The 20,649-nt window shown below is 42.4% G+C and overlaps 3 protein-coding genes across 5 annotated transcripts; 1 reads left to right on the top strand and 2 right to left on the bottom strand.

The window, feature by feature from the left end:
- Positions 1-1,589: 1,589 nt before the first annotated feature.
- LOC134197865 (uncharacterized) lies at positions 1,590-4,355 on the bottom strand. Its single transcript, XM_062667214.1, has 2 exons — positions 2,426-4,355; positions 1,590-2,358 (listed from the first exon to the last, which is right to left on the bottom strand). The coding sequence occupies exons 1-2, from the start codon at positions 4,208-4,210 to the stop codon at positions 1,639-1,641; spliced, it is 2,505 nt and encodes an 834-aa protein (XP_062523198.1). The 5' UTR covers positions 4,211-4,355; the 3' UTR covers positions 1,590-1,638.
- Positions 4,356-4,858: 503 nt separating this feature from the next.
- Positions 4,859-9,287, top strand: LOC134197864 (uncharacterized). Its single transcript, XM_062667213.1, has 3 exons — positions 4,859-5,922; positions 7,019-7,277; positions 7,350-9,287. The coding sequence occupies exons 1-3, from the start codon at positions 4,998-5,000 to the stop codon at positions 9,055-9,057; spliced, it is 2,892 nt and encodes a 963-aa protein (XP_062523197.1). The 5' UTR covers positions 4,859-4,997; the 3' UTR covers positions 9,058-9,287.
- Positions 9,288-10,835: 1,548 nt separating this feature from the next.
- LOC134197867 (uncharacterized) lies at positions 10,836-18,991 on the bottom strand. 3 transcript variants are annotated; one of them, XM_062667215.1, is made up of 10 exons: positions 18,864-18,991; positions 18,681-18,806; positions 18,204-18,548; positions 12,513-12,779; positions 12,280-12,438; positions 12,140-12,229; positions 12,040-12,076; positions 11,765-11,987; positions 11,169-11,402; positions 10,836-11,102 (listed from the first exon to the last, which is right to left on the bottom strand). In XM_062667215.1, the coding sequence occupies exons 2-10, from the start codon at positions 18,796-18,798 to the stop codon at positions 11,007-11,009; spliced, it is 1,569 nt and encodes a 522-aa protein (XP_062523199.1). In that variant the 5' UTR covers positions 18,799-18,806; positions 18,864-18,991; the 3' UTR covers positions 10,836-11,006. The 3 variants fall into 3 exon arrangements, with proteins under 3 accessions (XP_062523199.1, XP_062523200.1, XP_062523201.1); XM_062667216.1 differs by having other exon boundaries at positions 18,887-18,980; XM_062667217.1 differs by lacking the exons at positions 18,204-18,548; positions 18,864-18,991.
- Between the last annotated feature and the right edge of the window lie 1,658 nt (positions 18,992-20,649).

Raw genomic sequence — 20,649 nt, 5'->3', positions numbered from 1 at the left:
CCACATCCGGGAATGAAGAAAGCACGCGAGTCTGGTCCAGTGCAGAGTAATGTACCTTGTTTGACAACATGTCTTCTCTATTGTAGGGAATCTTCTTCAGCCAGCTAACAAAGTACGCTAATTATTAACTATGGACATGCAGTTTTAAATTTATTTTCTCTAATTAATTTGATATTTAATTAAGTGTAGACAGAACATGTATACTACACAATGATACTTTAGAAAATATCCTACACACCCAATTAACTAATAAATGTTAGTGATTATACTTTTGATATTGCTGGATGGGCATTGCTGATTGACAGAATCTTAGTTGTAAAGCAAATGGTTTTTGTTATCTTTTTGTTGTTGTTGTTGTGCTTGTGTGTGTGTGTGTGTGTGTGTGTGTGTGTGTGTGTGTGTGTGTGTGTGTGTGTGTGTGTGTGTGTGTGTGTGTGTGCGTGCGTGCGTGCGTGCGTGTGTGCGTGCGTGCGTGTGTGTGTGTGTGTGTGTGTGTGTGTGTGTGTGTGTGCGTGCGTGCGTGCGTGTGTGTGTGTGTGTGTGTGTGTGTGTGTGTGTGTGTGTGTGTGTGTGTGTGTGTGTGTGTGTGTGCCATTCTGAACTGCTATGCTGTCTGAATCACGTGGGTAAGAAATACCGTGCACATGTCTTAATTGATTTTGGCAATCTCTGCACCGGCATTTCTTTGCAGTTGAGCTATTGTTTAAACGTCTCTCAAAGTACATAGTTGACATCATGACTTGTTTCTTGATTATGCCTATATCTACTGACAAACTTCGTATCGTTATTGGTACCGTATTAGGAGGACAGGGGCTCCTATTATAACATTTGGTACTATGTGCCTTTGTACATGCGGTGTGGTTAGGGAATAGGGTAGAAGCCATGGAATTCCCTAGTGGATCACAGACTAAGGAAAACACATCAATGATACGTAGTTACAGTTCTGATGAAAGTTTGCAGCATTTCTAACTGATACACAAAGCAGTTGTCACAGAAAATTTATTTTTGGAGGGAGCAACGAAATCAGAATAAAAAATATGTCTATCAGTGATGCCTTCTTGAATTTGCAATCCTCCAAGGAATTTCATGGCTTTCTACCCTATTCCCTAACCACACTGTACAAAGACACAGTACTGTACCAAATGCTTTAATAATTGCCCCTGCCTTCTAGGCTGGGTAATTCGGTATACTGAGTATAATAAATTTATCTAAGGTGTGCATTTTGTTATAAAGGTTGGTTCAATTATGGAATTTAAAGTCAATTACAGTTTTAGCACTTTTCTATGGCTGCTGCAATATTAATGAAACCACGTGGGCATGCTGTCACACTTACATACACCTCAGTCTCATCAGTGCCTATCATCCTGGTCTTTGTATTCTTAAAAAAAGTTTTTGTTAAATATTTGCCATTTTGTCAAATTTGTCAAAAGCCAAGATAGTACATGAGAGTATATAGGCATAGACTAAGTATTGCTTTATATTCCAAAGTTAAGGTAAGAAGATGCTAGTCATATTACTGTAGTTAGTGTCATGTCATATGAGCCAGTGGAGTACTGACAATGTATACTTAGTTTTGTTGATGAACAAATACTCGATGTTGAACAGTAATATGTCTTTATTTTAACAGTCATTAGAATGTTAGTCTCTAGTTGTGGTAACAGCTATTTTACTGTTCTTATTGTATTGTCGTAAAATTATCATTCCCTTCATTGCTAAACTTATACCAGCTGCACAGAGTACCACCAGAGCAACACCAGCAAAGCTTTCGGCTCCCAGAGATATTTCCGATTCTGAAGACGACATACTGTCACTATTGTCCGATGTCTCAGCAGCTAGTTCTTCCCAACAAAGACCAGTTTTGTTCTGTGCGAGGTGACGGTAATACGAGTTTTCAGTGAAATTGAGCTGTACGACGTTAGCAATGACGCCATTGATACTGTCGGTATCCAACGGTGCACCATTTCTGACGGCAAAAGCATATTGATGTTTAGGAAATTTATAATTGTAAAATGATAGATCACACGTAGGTCCTGCTTGCAAAACGATCTGACGAAGAAGTGGAATGTCAGCAATTAACGCATCAACCTCGCCTTGTCTTAGATTTCTCAGTCCATCTTCCACAGTTGACACATAGCTTACGTTGGAAAATCTCTGCGACTGCAGCCAGTGATAACTTTCTCTATCAAGCGTCATGACGTTTGATACTTTAGGGTCGAAGACAGTCTGAGATCGGTCGCTTGGAGAAAGAAATGATACGAGATTAGCGGTGTAGTAAGATATGAAAATGAGGACGAAAATCGACAGAGATATGATGAAAATTCTACCAAACGGGTTGCGCATCCGAACGATTTGATTTTCCTGCCACGCAAACAGAAACAATAGAATTGGACATTGCAACAAGTTAGTGATAGGTTTGGATGCTAACCTGAACAAAGAATATTGTGCATACGACGACCCATATACCATTTCCGTAAGTCTGAGCAAGATCGAGCCACTTGGATGTGATCCCGCCCAATATAATAACTGCAACTGTTGCTAGCCACACACTCCAGTGGAACGGTTCCATGAACCTCCACATCAAATTAGTGTTTTGCTGACGTTTGAGAATGACCGTTCCCAAGCGAAGATCGTAATATGATCGAGTGTATATGATGCCCTTAGTCGAAGCATGAGGTATGATGGCACCAACAGCGAGATGGTAACGATCGTTTCTATAAAGTTCTTGAACTGCTTCTTTTCTGCTTCCATTCCATTTTGTATATTTTATTTGTGACATGTCTAAGCCAGCATACTTTACCAGTGTTTCGAGGAGGTCTATGTCGACGCCTGCCCACTTACCATTCGGTTTTAGATAAGTGAAAGGTCCAAATGGAACTACTAGAACATTTATCTCTTTTATTGTTTGTTGGCGATTTTGTGAAAATTCCCATAGCTTATCTGGAATATCAAGGCCTCTTGTTCCAGTCCATTCTCCATACTTATACCAGTTGTATTGACACGGTCCACTATTGTTCCAGTTTGTTGTATTTATTTTCATGATATCAAATTCAACCAAGCGTTTATTCAAACATGATTTGTCTAGTGCTCCACCTGATGAAAACCCAAAGTTTCCAGAATATCCGTAAACACATTGTTGTTTCATAGCGTCAACGAGCTGACTCAAATTCTTTTGGTGTACAAATTGAATAGAAGAATAGACGAGATTCTCTATCCATCTGGCATTGGGATCGTAACCGGAAGAGACAACAGCTTCGGCTATTGCCTGCAGAGCGTCGAGTACTAGCCCGTTTTCAAACGATGACGTATTGGAGTATGAAGAAGGTGTTCTCTGTCGGAAGGCAAACACGTATTCTGTTCGAGCAGACAAATTACGGAGGCTTTCCCACGTCCGAATTTCATTAAACTCGTGAAGAAATATGACAACAGTCTTATCTTTTATGTAGTTGAATTGTATCGAAGTAAGCATTACAAAATGGAACAGATCAAGATCGCTGTCTACAATCATACTGTCAGTGTAGAGGTTTAAATCATTTGAAATAGAATCAGACGATTGTAATGTCTGGGCTGACAGTACGAATTCGTCAACGTAAACTCTTGGATCGCTCTTGACTGCCAATAATAGCTGCTCTAGCTCTGGACTAGCTGTCTCTTCCTTAAAGATGATAGAAACTTCGATCCGGTGGGTACTCGTTGGTCTTATCATATCACTTGCTGCAATGCCCTTGAGCGACTGCCCTGTACGTGGAACGACAACGTTGGGTAACTTGGCACCCTCTCTGAACCAACTGTGCACCGGCAGCAGTGAAACGACGGGAGCCGAATGCATGTTGGCGACAACTCCGCTTGTTCTAGCGTTCAAATCCGACCCCCAGAATAGAACGACATGATGCAGAGTCTCAAGGAGAAAGTGAGTTGTAGTGGCCGCACTCCAGTGATTGTAGGAGTACGCCAAGCTGAGATTACGCAGTTTGTAGCTCGTGTTGTGAAGAAAGGAGTTGAAGTGATTGGTAACGAGCATCCTAACTTGGCTATTGTTGGTGATCGGCTGCACATTGCATGTCTGGCTAATTACTTCACTAGAGTTGTCCACCAAGAAGGCAATATCCAAGTTGTCCACCTTTCTGTTGCCCATTCCGAGAGTGCTCACCACTGTCAATAATGAAAGACACACGCTGCTAGATAAGGCAGCTTGGCTTGTCAGCAGCGCCATGTTGCCTCGAGTCGTGCACTACAAACAGATGCAAACAACGGTATAGACGTGCTGGTGGCCGAGAACTAACGGCAATGGCGCTTGTGGTGGACGTTTGAGGTACTCCTGACAGATTTCAGCTAGCAAATATTGCAGGTAGTTTGGCGTCGTCATCAACAAGTCGGTATGTGATTATACACGCAGCTCACGTGACTAGTCGACGTGTGACGACAACTCCCCATCAGCGTGTGCAGGTATGTAAACTATAGTTTATGAAGAGGTATTTGTTTTTAGTATTCTTTTCCCTTTTGTATTCTTTCATTTTTACACCAGGGATTTTGTGTGTGACATAGCAGTAACACTAATCGGAGACTAGACGTTACTGGATAATGAGCCGTAGGGCGTTTACAGCGGGAGGGGGTTGCATCGCTTAATTAGGTAACATACTCTAGTGTTGACGCAATCACTCAAACTAAGGTACGTTAGTGCAGTGACTCTTATAAACTATTGATTCTATTAATTATTTCAGCATTAGTTCTAGAGAGACGTGGCATGGTGCAATGTTTACCAATTTGCAGCGACAGTCGCGTGATCACAAACAAACGAAAATGCAAATTGCACAATGCAAATTATATCATGTGATTAGCAGACCGTCGTTAGCCATCGTAGACGCTTGTGCTGAAGGTGCCGTAGCGTGTTGCGTATCGTCAAAGCCGCGCTGATCTGCAGTTCCATGTTGTGCCAGAAATCTTTAGACACAGTTCATTGAATTAAGTTACGTAAATGGGCGTGACCGAGCAAGTCTAGAATGAGATTGATACTGATTCTGGTTGTTATTGGCGTTCAGAGTGTGCCTTTTGGCGTTACTGCGAGCGCCGAGAGGGTATTCGAGCTCGCCATCGGTTTGCCGTCTGAATCTGCTGACAATACCACGTCAGTGAGTGACATACGGGAGGCTTTGAAGAGAGCACTAGAAGATGTAAACGCTCGTCGCGGACACTCTGGCGTTCGTCTTCACAGTAACTTTACTCTGACTGCTTGCATTCTCGAAAACGTGGATTCTCCGGCGCAGGCATTCGGTGCACTATTTTCTTGTCTAACGACTGGCTCGCCGAAGTCGTCGATTGCAGCCATCGCGCCCTTCTACCCTAGCCACGTTCCAGCGCTAGCCGCTACTACAATCAACGACATTCCATTGGTGTCTCCTGTTTTGTCTCGCGCCAATGTGAGTGACTATCTGTTTCAATCAACGGAGCATTTCGTCAGCATGTTTTATCACAATCTGTTTCGAGGCTTTGAACTTGTTGATGGCAGCATACTCGACCGTTACAAGTGGAAGGATCTGGCTATTTTGGTCTCCAACACTTCTGAGGCTACTGAAGCGGTCTTACAGCTAAAAAATTTTAACGGCTTGATTAACTATACTATTGTCAAGGAAGAAATTATTGCTCCAATTTCGGATAAGAATGCTACGTTTAGCAGTTCGATAAAGAGGGCAATTGATGGCATAAAAGACAGCGGAGTGACAATTATTGTTACGTCACTGGAGGCTCGTGTTGAGGTGTATCATGCAGTATTCTCAGAAGCGAACAGGCAGGGAATAGTGAGGGAAGACTACGCGTGGATTTGTCTCTCAGTTCCTAGCCAGAGTGTCTTTGAGAGCTCACCGCTTTACCGTGATACTGTACCTCATATGGAAGGTGTACTGGGAACTCAAGTCAACATGACTGCAGGTTCGCAACGCCTCCACACACACGCACACGCACATGTGCACGCACACACACACACACACACACACACACACACACACACACACACACACACATGCACAAACAACATGCACACACACACCACACACACACAGCCACACACACACACACACACACACACACACACACACACACACACACACACACACACACACACACACACACACACACACACACACACACACACACACACACACACACACACACACACACACACACACACACACACACACACACACACACACACACACACACACACACACACACACACACACACACACACACACACACACACACACACACACACACACACACTCTGCACACACTCTTGCACACACACGCACACACACACACCTAAAATCCTAGGCGTTAGCAGCTGCTGCCAGTTACTGCTAAATGGTTACTCCTCCAGCCAACAGCTGCCATGAGCTCTTGTGCGCTACTCAGGAGAACCTTGAGCCTGGGATAGGAATCTCCTGGAGCCGGGTCAGGTACTCGCAGGAGCACCCAAAGTCTTATCTGGATTGCAGCTGATGGCCGCTTATGTTCCCAGTCAAAGACCATGTACTCATTTATACTCCTGAGTCAAGAGAGGCCATTGTCCGTGAGTTTATTTTCCAAGATAATTATGCGATAGCTCGTCATCACTCTGACTTGAACTTGCAAGCTTAGAGAGTCCCGGATATGCACACTCTATGGATGACTTCTTAACCAACTGAGTTATAGCACCACACACACACACACACACACACACACACACACACACACACACACTCACACACACACACACACACACACACACAGACACACACACACAGACACACACACACACGCACGCACACACACACAGACACACACACACACACACACACACACACACACACACACACACACACAAACACAGACACAGACACAGACACACACAGACACAGACACACAGACACAGACAGACACACACACACACACACACACACACACACACACACACACACACACACACACACACACACACACACACACACACACACAAACGAATACTGTTACAATCTTTTGTGTACAGATGAGAGCTCGTGGAACGTGAGTCAAGCTATACTGAAAAACCCCCTGATGGCCAATACGTACGATTCAGTGTGGAGCGTTGCTTTAGCTATCGACGCCAGTCTTCGCCAAAATGTTACTCTAAATTTCAGCAAACCGGATGTTTTTAATTTCAGCTATCTGCTAGAGAGCAAAATGCTACTATACCAACTCAAATCGGTGCGCTTTGTTGGTGTTTCTGGTCACGTGGCTTTCCAAAATGATGGAACACGGGAACCAAGGTATACATACGACTTGTCAACATCATACCCGTATATACGCATTTGTCCTTTAATAGTTGTATGTTCGGATAGGTTTGACGTTTTCAACATAGTAAAAAACTCTTCGAATCACGCACACTTCAACTTCATTCGAGTCTTCCAATGGAACCAACTATCAAAGCTCATAGAGACGGGACCGACTCCACGATGGCATGGCGGTGGGTACTGCGTCCCTGTGGGAAAGCTAGACGCATGTCGTCGGAAGCTGCGCGTGCTCGTCGCTTCCGAGTATCGTCCCTACATTCAATATCACTCGAACCGACAAGGAAACGAGAGGTTTTCCGGCTGGGCTGTCGACGTGTTTAAGTATGTGATAAAGGGATGCGTGGAGAACTATGAGTTGGAGAGGCATAATGGCACGTGGATAAAGATGCTTACATCACTCAGTCAACAAAACAGCACATACGACATGGCAATAGCCCCCCTTCCATTCTATATGCTAAAATTAACACATTTTGGTGTCACTTTTACAAAAAATATTGGCACGTTTACGATTCGAGCTCTCGTCACTCAAGGGAAAGATCCGTTTCAAGGATTCGATCGGGTTCTTGATCCTTTCTCGACCGTCGTTTGGATATGCATTTTTGTCTTTTTCGTGTTAGCCGGCATCGTTATGTATCTCCTAGAAAGGAAGAGAGACGAGTTCCCGGAGGGGGCCCCCGGGTTGTGGGATTCCATATTCTACTCTTTCTCGACTCTTAGCTACACACAAGATCTCGATGCCGCAATAACGCTGCCTGGGCGCGTTTTTGTTCTCGTCATTTGTTTTGCCGTTCTTATTCTTACGTCGTGCTTCACGGCTAATCTCACGGTTTCTATCCTACAGACGAACAATCTGGCATTCACGACGTTCACAGAACTGAAACAACAGAAGGTTGGCGTCCTATCCGTACATGCGTTAGGCAGCTACTTGACGGGAAAGACCGGATTTACCTTTACATTCAATAAAACAAATATTATTAGTTTTCCAGACACAGCTCAAGTTGACGCTGCACTACGCAACGGCACCATTTCAGCGTTCCTCGACGACGAGGGTGTCGTGAGTGTACTGCAAAGCGAAGACGCATCATGTCAACTTGCCACGGTAAAAGCCACGCTGAAAGACGTTCATGTCGGATTCGCTTTACGAAGCACCGCCCTTAGTGAGATTCACAAAGATCTAATAAACTTTTTTGACTCGCGAATTTTAACAGCTTGGGACGATGGTTACTTCGAAGAGCTGGAGGAGCGTTACTTTCCGGTAGGAAGACAACACATCAACTGCCAAGAGGGCAGTCTCAGTGGTAACAATAGAGCACTTAATCTATTGGATATGGGAGGTATTTTCTTGGTTCTTTTTGCAATCGCCTGTGTATGTCTGCTAGGCAATGCCGGACTGATAATGCTACGTAAACATGGTTGCATAAGGTATGATCTAGATCACAGCAAGCCTGGAGTGTTTGCTACAGGCCAGCTAATCAAACGAGCTATTGACACGGTTACAGCTACAAGTTCAATGGCGTCTATTCAAGCTGGCAGGACAAGAAATCTCTTGACGGATGGTGTTTTACGCAACGGTCATGTTATCGGATCAGGGTTTTCAACAGCGCAAGATGGTGGTCTGGTTTACGGTATGGACTGTCAACGACTCGATGTTCGCACTAGACAATTGCCTCCATTGGCGAAAGATGAATACAAAGACAAAATGGAAATGGCATTTGGCGGAGATAGAAACGAACCTCTACCTGAAATACAGACATAATAAGCAGTAAACTCTTTTAGTCATAAAAGCAAGAAAACAGTTCAGTGTTGAGTAAATGACCGTGACAGTGTTAAGTGTACGCTTCGCGGTACGGTTAGATACGCTCTTTCGCGTTTGTGTGGCCGTCGTACATATTGTGATGTGACTCTATGCGTACATAGTGCTAGCAATCTTGTTTAATTTAGAGCCGTAGAAATAAAGGTATATAAATATTTTATGAAGGTGGGATATTCTATACTAGTCAAAGAAGACTGGCTGATTTATATACTGAAGCGTCCGAGAAGATAATTAAGCTAATTAAGCAGCAGACATTGTCCTTGAAAAGGGCACTGTACCCAGCAAATAGTTTGGTGAGGGGAAGCTCGTGGATGGCAAACAAGTGCAACCCTGTATTAGCAAAGAACTTAGTTGTTTGCATGGTCATACAGAGACTTGAAGGAAGGAATAAGTTCTTTACTACCATTTATTGCTTTATATTTGTTCATTGGTTGATGTGTAGTTACTTAGTTACTGTCTTTGTTTTCGTTAAGTTTTTTGTTTTGTGTTACAACTGCACTGTTATTGAAAAAATATTATTATTATTATGTGTCGTTTTGCTCCTCAAGTGCTGTCTCTACCCCCATCTGGGCGCCCACTAACCCGGCAGGTGAGCCCAGCAGGGTACATGTTGCTGTGGAGTTCACACAGCAATCAATGACTAGCTAATTCGATATAGATTACAGGCATTACGGTGACCGCGAACTCGTAACAAGCACGCCTAGTGGATATCAATGACCACCAGGAAAGCTCTGAACGTCATTGTCAAAGTCCCCAACGACTGAAACGAGTCATACTGTCATGGACAAAAATAGAGAAACATGACAAGAAAGACAGACAAGTTTCATAATTTAAATTTGTCACTGGGTTTTAACTTCCAAACCATGGAGTGGTAGTCATTGTCGCTAACCACTAAGCCACACCCTATTATTATTATTATTGTCGTGTTCGATCAGATTAGTCTTGTTTGTAAGATCTTTTGTAAGCACCGTAACCAAAACCTGCCTCAGAAGAGCTTAGATCATTATGGCTGCATGCCTTAACGGAAGACACGATTTAACGTAGGATCCGACTGGATTTAAGAAGCATTGCTTTCTAGAAGTGCTGCAGATTGTGATGACATGAAATAATGTCTAGCCACCGTACAATACCCGCGTCCACTGTGCTCAGCGATCCCAACACTACAAGAACAACAGGTGTCAGACACTGCCACATGCGGTTTACCTCCACCCGCAAGTCGCTGCATTTTGTCAATTTCTGAGCATGTTTCCTGGCGATGTTACCATCAACAGGACCGCTGATATAAATAAGAAGACAAGTGTTTGTCTTCTTATATCTGGAAAAGACGTCAGGACGATTGGCACCGATCTCCCTAGCAGTAGAGATACAGGGGTGGCGGATCCACTCGCAAGTTGGGGTCGGAGCATGAAAGACATCAGAGTATACATACACGTAGTACGAGGATACTGTTTGCTTACAAAATGGAGGTTGTGCTCTAAGCTCGGGTTCCCTATCCCCGTCATCCCCCGAGAGCCTCATCTATACAGCTCTGCATTCTCCAGCTTCTCAACCCCTGGAAATTTATTAGACCTAACCCCTGGTTTTAGAATAGAAGGTGATTTGATGATTAGAAACTCATACTTAACTTACTCCATGCACTCACTATACAGTATACGTTGGCTTACATAGCGAAGAGAGTCTGTTGTTATGTTACAAACTTATATGAAACAAAATTTCTTAGAGTCGGAGTCTGAAAATTCAAGCAAAGATCATGAAAATGAGTACCCTGGAGTTAACCCATGGCAACAAATTTCACTTATATTTCAAAATTGCGCAAATTTTTGCATAATCGTTAAAGAACCGACTCAAAAGTCTTGTTAGCTAAACGTCTTAGCCAAGAGTGAACTTCATAGTTATGTTTGTATGCTAGCATACGTGACAGTAGCAGCAGATGGAACTGCAGGGCCCACCGGGTTGTTTCCTAACTGCAACTCAGCATACTCCAAAGTCTAAAATGCACAACAATAACTGCAATGTATTTTCATGTCATGGTATAGTTTGTGTGTTTGAATTACCGACGACATTGCGGCGCTGTCTTTGTGTCTCGTATTTGGAGAACGGGCATTCGAATGAGTAATGTGAGGAGCTGCCACGTCGTAGCCTTCCTGGCTCGATTGCTGCGTAACTGTTAACGTATTGTCGTGCTCGATTTCGGGCTGTGAATTTGGCGTTGTAGTCTTTACTGGTGTGGCATACATTGCTTGTGCATCTTCCTCGCATAGTAACTCAGACTCGTCAAGCTTGACGCCCTAACATGAAATAGGATAGATAATTCGCTTGAATAGCAACAAACAGTTACGTAATGGAGAGGTAGCTGTGAACGCTTAACTGGCGCACAGTACTGTTGAACTTCACGTTTTTGACATGATATATAGGGATATTTTAATTGACGTAAATTATGTAATTTTTGGTTGCATGCACTGCTATTGGTTTTAATACGTACGTTAACGCACTCTATTAGCTAAACTGCAGAGGTCTAGTAGAGATGACTTGGCTATTTTTGTCTACTGTTCATTGCCAATAGATTCAAATGTTTGTATCTGAATTCACTTCAAGAACGATTTTATTGTGACTAGTTGTTACGCATTAGAATTATTTACTTGTTCATTACCTGAGAGGCCGTGTTGGTCTCAGCTTGAGACAAATTCGAGTAAAGAAGAGTTTCGGTTTGGTTAGTTGATGAAGAGTCTAATGCATTCTGGTTTGCTAGGATCATTGAAGGCTGTTGTTCTGCTGTTACAGCTGCAGACTCTTTAATGAAAGGTGATACCACCGCTCGCTTCTTCATTGGTATTGCATACACAGTTGGTTCTGAATCCATCAAGTCATCGTCCCTAGAGAAGTGGTCAAATTTAAATAATTATTTTAACAAATATTCACGAATACTTTGATTCTTGACTTGCTGCTCTTGATAGTCGTTTTTCTAATCAAACAATGGAGGACAAAGAGTAAGGATCTATTGGGCATGTAGAATACTACAACTTACTTCTAACGTAACGTATGATGAGAAAGACAACAAGTATTAGCGCTGCAATACTAAAAATGGCAATAATTGCAGATGCCCAAATTGGAAATCCTGAAGAAGAAATGTTTGAAATTTGGTCAAATTTGATCATACATGACTACCTGATGAAGTCTTGTTCTTTACTTCTATAGTGCTTTGTGTTGTTGCACTGATTAAGTATGAAGAAACAGGAGAGGATTCTGACGGTTTGAGGGTACCGTTTGCATTGGCATTACTAACATGTGGAGTATGTGATTTAATGGTTTGAGAATCTAGAGTGCCTGCAATGTGCAAACGAATACTTTAATTATGTGTTCTTTGTTTATATCAAGTCTTTAGTGTAAATTCAACTAACTTTGAAATTTTGAAACATTAATGGTAGCATATGATTGTCCAAAACAGTTTTCTGCTGCCACGATAATTGTTTCGGCATTTTTGACGTTTTCAGGCACGAAGTAGACGCAGTTGTCGGCTATTTCAACAGAACTGTCGACTATTTTGTTGGCTTGTTGATCAATTTTCAGAGAAGGCTTGGGACTACCAGTAACATTAAAACAAGCTTTTACACGAGAATTGGATTCACTCAGAATAACGGTAGATTGTTCTGATATTGTGGGAAGACCTGTATATGTGCAAAAATTAAATTCTATTACCAATAACTAGTGAGACAAAATATCTTTAATCAGGGACGTATCTCATACGGTCATCAGAGGGATTTAACGACTAGCCAAACCGTGGTATCATAAGAGCAGCAGAAGTTCAAAATCAAACTATTTGCACAAAAGTATTTCACAATTTGCATGCCTAATTTGGACCATGATTTAATCTATTAAAATTAGCAAAGAAATCTGAGTTTTATTAATTCATTAATTAGTATATTAATTGAATTTTAGATAAAATTGAGGTCTTTTAATTTAACACTACACACATGACCCTTACTTCGTACGGGCAGAGTGCTGTAGTGTTAAGACGGAAGAATCAGTTGACTCCTTACCTTCACTCGCTGAGATTTTCCTGCACGACACCACATCTGCCTGGTCGGAAAGTGTGGCCGTGGCGCGTGGGTTGACACCCCGGGCCTCTGCGCATGCGCCACTTGCTTCTGGTTTGGTTTTTCAGGGAACAGGCATTTTAGGCCTGGGTCCCGGCCCAAACGAGGTTTGTTCTTCAAGCAAACCTTCGGTCCAGGTACGGAAACCAGACTCGAGACTGTACTCTAAGTCTGCGGATCACGAACGGTTGGGTGACTGACCCAAGGGACAGACAGCAGCTTGCAAAGACGAGCGAGTCCTCAGAAAGCATGCACGAAAAAATGGGTGTCTAGCGAGCGCACGGATGGTGTCTGCACAAAGATCCTACATCATTACGCCATGCTGCTAGTGTTCTCTATATTAGATGTATTATCAGTATACAGCGGTAATGACACAAACTAGGAGGCTACTTATTTTGACCAGCGTGCAAGATGCCTAACAGGCAACTTTATGTATGCGTTAAACGTCTTACTCTTCCACCGTCCCAACTCTTTGGTGGTAGAGTCGTCTACGCCACGGGCCTTGGCAGTAGGGGTGGCACCGATTCGGAAGCTGTGGCCAGTAAACCCTGAGCAATCTATCCTTGCTGATGACAACGACCGCTGCACTTCTTGCACCAGTCTGACGCGGGATAGAGGACAGCCGTCGCTAAAGATAAACAGCGGTCCCGAGCGAGTGCCCCTGACAGCCATGTATGCCAAGAGTAATGATACAGGGTAGATTTCATTGGCGATCCGTCCAATACAGACATCGGCATCGCGGCGGAAGGGGTCTGTCTTTGACTGCTTGAGGTGCAGACGCACTAGTGTTGGGTTCTCGTGAGAATCGGTCGTAATATTCTGAGGTGTGAGGTAAGATGCAGGGTCGAAGGCCGACAATGATGCCACGGTGAATTTGACCGCCCTCAGAAAACCGAAATAATCCGTGCAGCAGGCTGCCCAGAGTATAACGGTATCGTAGCTAAGAGGCTGCTGAGACCAGATGCCCTTGATCGCGCTCAGCTCCATCGGTGTGATGGGAAGGCGTTGACGGGTGTGGCCCTTACCCTGTGTGCGGCGCACTTCACGCAGGACATATGTTCGTTGGGGAAGAGGAGACGCAAACGGATTTTCGTGGCCATATTGAATATGCAGGTGACGTACGGCAGATAAGTAGCATTTGATGGTCTTGTGCGTACGCTGCTGTTTCTTGAGAGCCGCGACGAATAGACACAGAGTACGTTCGGATGTAGGCAGTGAAAGAAATGAGAGTGTTTAGCAAAATCGGCGGTAACGAGATTGACCGGTAGCGTAAGACCTCAGAGTCGCCGGAGCTAAAACGAACGAAAAGAGTCAAATGGCCTCGACCTCCAGCTGGGTGAGCTCCAGTCGATGTCTGACGGTTTCAGGAGCGTTAGGAATTGCACCGAGACTGATCCGGGGCTGAATGTAGCTGTTGGTGAAAATGCGGCCGTTAGTAGGTTGTTACGAGACTGGGTATCCGCGACGTAAATATATTTTTCCGGAATAGTTATGGCCTGCCAAGTGAATGAATAATTGGCTGCCACAAACGTGAGAAGCCTCAGCAGGTGCATGACCAGCTTGTCGTGACATGAGTAGTTACGCAAGGCGGACACAACAGTGGTATTGTCGCACCGAAACTGAATGCACTCGCCGTGACATTAACGAACCCAAGCGACGCTAAAGAAAAGAACCGGCAGGCACTCCTTTACTGCGATATTGCAATCACGTCACGCTATAGACCATTGCCATTGCAGCCAGTGCTCGCGCCATACAGCTCCACAAACCCATAGACCAAAGGCGTCCGAACTCATTTGCAGCGTTGAGGGCTGCGAGACAACAGTACGTAAAGAGCACGTGCCATTCCACCGAACCAGGAAGATATTCCACCACAGTAGATCTGCTCGCGCGTCCACATTCAGCCGAACCCAGTAGTGTAGGCGCTTGACGCGGCAAGATAAGTTGATAAGGCGGCAAAGGAAACATCTGCCGGCCTTGAATTACCGCCTCAAAGAGAATGAGCTTGCGATCTGCAAGTCACCTGTCTGGAATGTAACAGGAACGTCCCGTTGCATTTGTAAGTAAGGCTGTACTACAGAACGTTGTCGTTGTTGGAAAGCTCAGAGGTTGTGTAGCAGCAGGTGTCACGCTGGGTAGTCCTGCAAGAATGGCAGCACAGATGGCAAAGAATCCAAGAAGACTATAGCTAAGAGTAAGACAGCAGACAACCAAGGCCAGCCACAAAAAGAAACGAGCTGCGAGAGGAAACCAGAAGTTAATTTGAGCTAGGAAGCAACTTTGAGCAAGAAGTCCGGCAATTCAGTCTTTTCTGACCCTCGACATTGGACAACAGCTGCTACGAGAACGTCTATAGGAATCGGGAAAAGGTAAATCAAAATTCTTGAGTCTTCCACTGCTTGCCTGAATGACTTGATAATTAACGCTGAGCAAAAGCTGATACACGTTATTTTCCTTCCATGCAACGGCTTTCAAAACACACCCTTTTCAATAGGTTACAGTTCTTTGTATCCCGCACAAAGTCCATTCAAATGCATCCTTCTCGTGGAAATCACTGGGTAACGTCAGCAAGTGACGAGGCTGGTGAATTAAGCCTTTATAAAAGTTTGTTTCTGGGTGACATAGCACAGGATGTTCATGCTCAACTTGCTACAATTTACAGAACCTTAAGGTTAAATTAGTTTCTGTTCACATACAGAAGGGGTAATGTGACTGTGGTTTATTCGCTCGGGCATTTGCGGTTGAGCTAGCGTCTGGAATAGATCCAGCTGATGTCCAACACAGACAGAGTGAAATGAGGCAGCACTTATTGCAATATATTTTGAAAGGAACTATAACTCATTTTCTCGTTTCATTTTTGGAGAAAGAGGTGCAGCTAGTGTCAAAAAGTGAGACCAGCCCTTGTTGCAATTGCTTTACACTGCATCTGCCGTCTACCATTAGAATTTTCAAGTCCAACTGTTCCGTGTTTAAAGTGTCAGAAGCTCTTTCACTTGCGTTGCGCGAGCAGAAAAGTTGTGTCAAGCACGTATCTGTGCGCCAGTTGTCGACATGGATAATGCATGCATGGTTGTTCGGTGACATTTTGTTGGTCGTTATATCTGAATTAATGTTACCGTCAAGGTGTATAATTATTGCTAAAGTGGTTAAGAGAGTCATGTATTAATCAGTTCTTTATCCGGATTGCTGAGACCGAACACCTAGTTACTTAACCGTACAAATGGTTAACTGGTTAGGAATCGGGATGTCCCGTTTAAAATCTGGACCTCCGGTTAATTAACCGGCGTCCAATTCATTAAACTGACTGATTATTAATCCGGATATAACAATATCCCGTTGAAGACAAATAAAAACTTAATCGAGTGTTCCATTTCAAGAAATTCGCAGCGACTTTCCCGTGGAAAGTCACGTGCAGTTTCTTACTCACCCATAGGATACATGCAGTAGCTTGACATGCAAGCTTGAATGATTTAGCGCCCTGTTTGCTCTCCGTTTTTAATGTTTTCACACTCCCAGTGTTGCGCTCGGTGCAGCAAACGTGTAGGTTGGATTCAGTGCAAATGCAGTCACATGCTTCTTCAGTGAGTCTTCTCGGAGCCATTACAACAGTCCCATTGGATGTTATCACTTAGAAGACGTTGCTGCTGTTGCAGGAAACAAGCGAATGCGGCAGGTATTTGGCGAGCGTATTCGGAAAAATACGCAAATATTCAACTCAAAAATGTCTTGTCTTTTTGACGTCGCCGGTAATAAACGACACGCTCCGTGCATACCGTCCGTGCTCAGCTTAATTTTTGCGGAGGTCCGATGTACCGTTGCAGAGAAATTCGCTTGCGAGTGGAGGCGGGTCCTCTTGGGATATTTCAAAATATACTCAGCAGGTTTCCAATACGCACAGACCATTGCTAAAGTGGACCTCTACCTCTTTGCTCTGGACGTGGTTTGATGTTATCCAATGTGCGCGGAGAGGCGGGTCCTCCTGGGATATTTTGGAATATACTCAGCACATTTTTAATCTTGATGCGCACTAAACAATATTTCTTTTTGGAACCCCTATCTTTTTGCTCTGGATGTAGTTTGATATTTAATATAAGCAAATCAACTACAGCTTGCTCAGATAACGCAGTCTGATGGGACTGCTGGATAGCTATAGCATCGTGACGTAACAATGGCATGTGAACAAAGAATGCCTAATGAAAGTGAACATTGCACTCTTAGTTATGAGAAAACAAAACTACCTTATGAGATTGAGTTCAAGTAACTAAACTTCCTTCAAATTGAGTCTATCAGAGGTATTCAGTTTTCTTCTTGAACGATGAACAGCATTGTGTCGTACTACGTTGCACCCCAAAAGGGGACCCGACTGAAGCCGAAGCTTAAGCTGACGCCACTCTATCTATGTTTTTACCCATGTCGATTTACGCCCGTACTCCAAATTTTTGACCCATAGGTGATCCGGTCTAGCCGCCTATCAAACTTACACATACATACACACATCTACACACACACACACACACACACACACACACACACACACACACACACACACACACACACACACACTCATAATTATTTTAATTTTTTTAAAGAAAACACTTTCCAATATAATTTAGCTTGCATTTCCATAAAACTTGCATCTAAAATAAAAGGTAAAACATAAAACCATGCACTGAGACGGTCGTATTCAATTATTTACTAAGATGAAACTTTTAGGTTAATCGGTGCATTGCCCAGGACTATAGAAACATTCAAATGATGGTATCCGTAGCAAACGTGTATCAAGAACTTGCATGCATGACGTCCGGGTGCCAAACAGATCGGTTTCTGTGCACTCTGGAAACCTTTGAGATACGTCTCTGATAACTTAGGATAATATACATAACAATGAGAGTTAATGTTGTTATAATATTCTAAACATTAAAATATTGCAATGTATAAATTAATTATTTATCAATTATTTATGAATTATTTATTGCTCTTTGTTATAATTTTGCTTACCACCGACACGTAAAGTCGCCGTTTTTGAATGTAAGTTCGTAGAATTAGGTAGCACAACTGTATATCTTAGGCGCACACCATCGTATTCCTTTTTAATACCAATTACTTTGAGCTTTTTGTAAAACGCCTTGAAGATTGTCGGATATGTATTTCCGTGTGACGCTTTGACTGCTTTTTGCCACTGATAGGTAAAGTTAGTTCCAAAAGCATTGACGGTCCAACTGTAATTCTGAGAATCTACAAACTTGTTTGACTTTTCGTTTATTGGAAATTTACGTGCTAAGATTTCCATATTTGTTCCAGCAAGACTGTATAGCGTAATAGTTTTCTCGTACGGCAAGACAACTACACAGAAACCAGCTGATCAATATCAGTTAAGTTGTAGCATCTTAGTAACTTTCTAATTAATGCACGCTGCAGTCTCACTTTATTACAAAACTTTACAAATGCCAGTCAAGCATGCGCATAACGATTTACCTTTGCTATCATCAGTTGGACAAAGTACTGTTTGCTCACTAGCAACTGACTCCAAAAAAGCGACAACAATAGATACCCGAAAGACAAATAGATGAAAGTTCAAGTGTTTGTAGAGCATTGCTGAGTCTAAACATAATATAGTTACAGCATGACTGATAACCATAACACGACAATTCACCATACTTTACAAAGAGAGAACTTCTTACTCTAGCAAGGCACAACAAATTTGTTATAAGATTTTTTTAATCTCGCCGCAATAGCCACATTTATCAGCACAGACTGTAGGCTTCTGTCTCTTTGCTCGAGTCGCACGAACGTGGCGTGATATCTGTAAAGCACGCCACCTTTTAAATATCCCGTACGTACATGTCGATATTACTATTGATATTATTTTTACTGTAATTTACTAATATAAGATTAGTTTGCTTCTATTCGAAATAATAGGTACCGGCTAGGCTAAAGCTTTGCTACGCTACTACTTGTATACAGTAAAGTCTAGGTACCATGCTCTTTTATCGATTCAATCCAATTGGGCGATACCATAGCTAGTTACATTCGTACTGTCCTATCAGTTCTGGTCAAATTATTGTAATCATCAGATCATTGGCATAAACAAGATATATATCTATATATATTTATATATCTATATCTATATCTATATCTATATCTATATCTATATATATATATATATATATATATATATATATATATATATATATGTGTGTGTGTGTGTGTGTGTGTGTGTGTGTGTGTGTGTGTGTGTGTGTGTGTGTGTGTGTGTGTGTGTGTGTGTGTGTGTGTGTGTGTGTGTGTGTGTGTGTGTGTGTGTGTGTGTGTGTGTGTGTGTGTGTGTGTGTGTGTGTGTGTGCATATATATATATATATATATATATATATATATATATATATATATATATATATATATATATATATAGTGTGGGGAGTAAGACAACTCTAAACATTATATTTACAACATCCTTAGCTAATTCAAAATTAAAATTTATATTTATATTTATATGTATAAACAATTACAACATGCCGAAGGTTAAATGGCAACTGCTTTTCGTGGTTGGTACTAACAAGGTAAACAATTACAGCATTTGGGTGTATTTAATCTACCATGCATAGAAATGCGATAGGTAGGTGTCTGTTTAATTAGAAAGGTAATCTATAGTTAATTACTAAGCAAAAAATTCTAAATCAAAATCAAAATCTTTGATTTTAATTTGCACATACTAGTAGCTTCATTTTCTAAAAAAATTTAAATGCAATTTATGATTTAATATCCAATATATTGTATCTGTCATGTGTTCGCTTACAATCGTGTTAGTTAATATGTTTGACGTATCTGCATGTTGTTACTTTTATCTAATTCTAGATTTTAGGTCACCAGCATGCCGTATCCTGCGGAATTGCAAATTCTAACGATATTCATATTTGTTACACAAAAGGACAGTTGGTACATCAAAAATTCAGACAGAATCAACAATGGGCGCTGTAGTCCAAACTTTTACCTTTAGATCAATAAAAGCAAAGTTAAAGGGAGGGTGACATGCAAAAATCGCTACCTATTTTATAACTTAGAAACGTTGCTTTGCCATTCAAATGAATGCACGAATTTTTTTAGAATTTTTAGCTAATGTTCTAAGGGCTAAAACGTAGGTTTTTTCGGTGACCCATTGACCACGCCTTCCGCCTTCCGATTAGTTTGAGGCGTGTACGTTGTGACATCACAAGTTGAACGGAAGTCGCGTAAGGCTTTTCCAGATGGAGGAAGAACATAGTCCAAGTCAATCTAGCATCGACTCTGCCAGCTTAGATTTGAGTTACAGCAGGTCGTCGTTGAATAGCAGTAGCTCCAACACATTTCAGGAGGAAATTATAGCTTCTGGAGGCATTGTAGGGCCTTACCAGTACGAGCCTGTGGAAAGCGAAAACCGCTCATCTTCTCACAGTCCGGCCAATGATG

This window comes from Corticium candelabrum (assembly GCF_963422355.1).
Source record: "Corticium candelabrum chromosome 3 unlocalized genomic scaffold, ooCorCand1.1 SUPER_3_unloc_1, whole genome shotgun sequence".
Classification (NCBI taxonomy): Eukaryota; Metazoa; Porifera; class Homoscleromorpha; order Homosclerophorida; family Plakinidae; genus Corticium; species Corticium candelabrum.
The sequence above is the reverse complement of the archived record's forward strand: the minus strand, read 5'-3'. Positions and strand labels throughout refer to the sequence as shown.

Excerpts from the sequence above, each read along its gene's own strand:
- LOC134197865 (XM_062667214.1), bottom strand. The coding sequence starts at position 4,210 with ATGGCGCTGCTGACAAGCCAAGCTGCCTTATCTAGCAGCGTGTGTCTT. Across the intron at positions 2,359-2,425 it reads GCACAATATTCTTTGTTCAG|GAAAATCAAATCGTTCGGAT; the intron begins GTTAGCATCCAA and ends TTTGCGTGGCAG.
- LOC134197864 (XM_062667213.1), top strand. The coding sequence starts at position 4,998 with ATGAGATTGATACTGATTCTGGTTGTTATTGGCGTTCAGAGTGTGCCT. Across the intron at positions 5,923-7,018 it reads TCAAGTCAACATGACTGCAG|ATGAGAGCTCGTGGAACGTG; the intron begins GTTCGCAACGCC and ends TTTTGTGTACAG. Across the intron at positions 7,278-7,349 it reads GATGGAACACGGGAACCAAG|GTTTGACGTTTTCAACATAG; the intron begins GTATACATACGA and ends ATGTTCGGATAG.
- LOC134197867 (XM_062667215.1), bottom strand. The coding sequence starts at position 18,798 with ATGCTCTACAAACACTTGAACTTTCATCTATTTGTCTTTCGGGTATCT. Across the intron at positions 18,549-18,680 it reads TCCAACTGATGATAGCAAAG|TTGTCTTGCCGTACGAGAAA; the intron begins GTAAATCGTTAT and ends GTTTCTGTGTAG. Across the intron at positions 11,103-11,168 it reads ACAGCGCCGCAATGTCGTCG|ACTTTGGAGTATGCTGAGTT; the intron begins GTAATTCAAACA and ends TGTGCATTTTAG.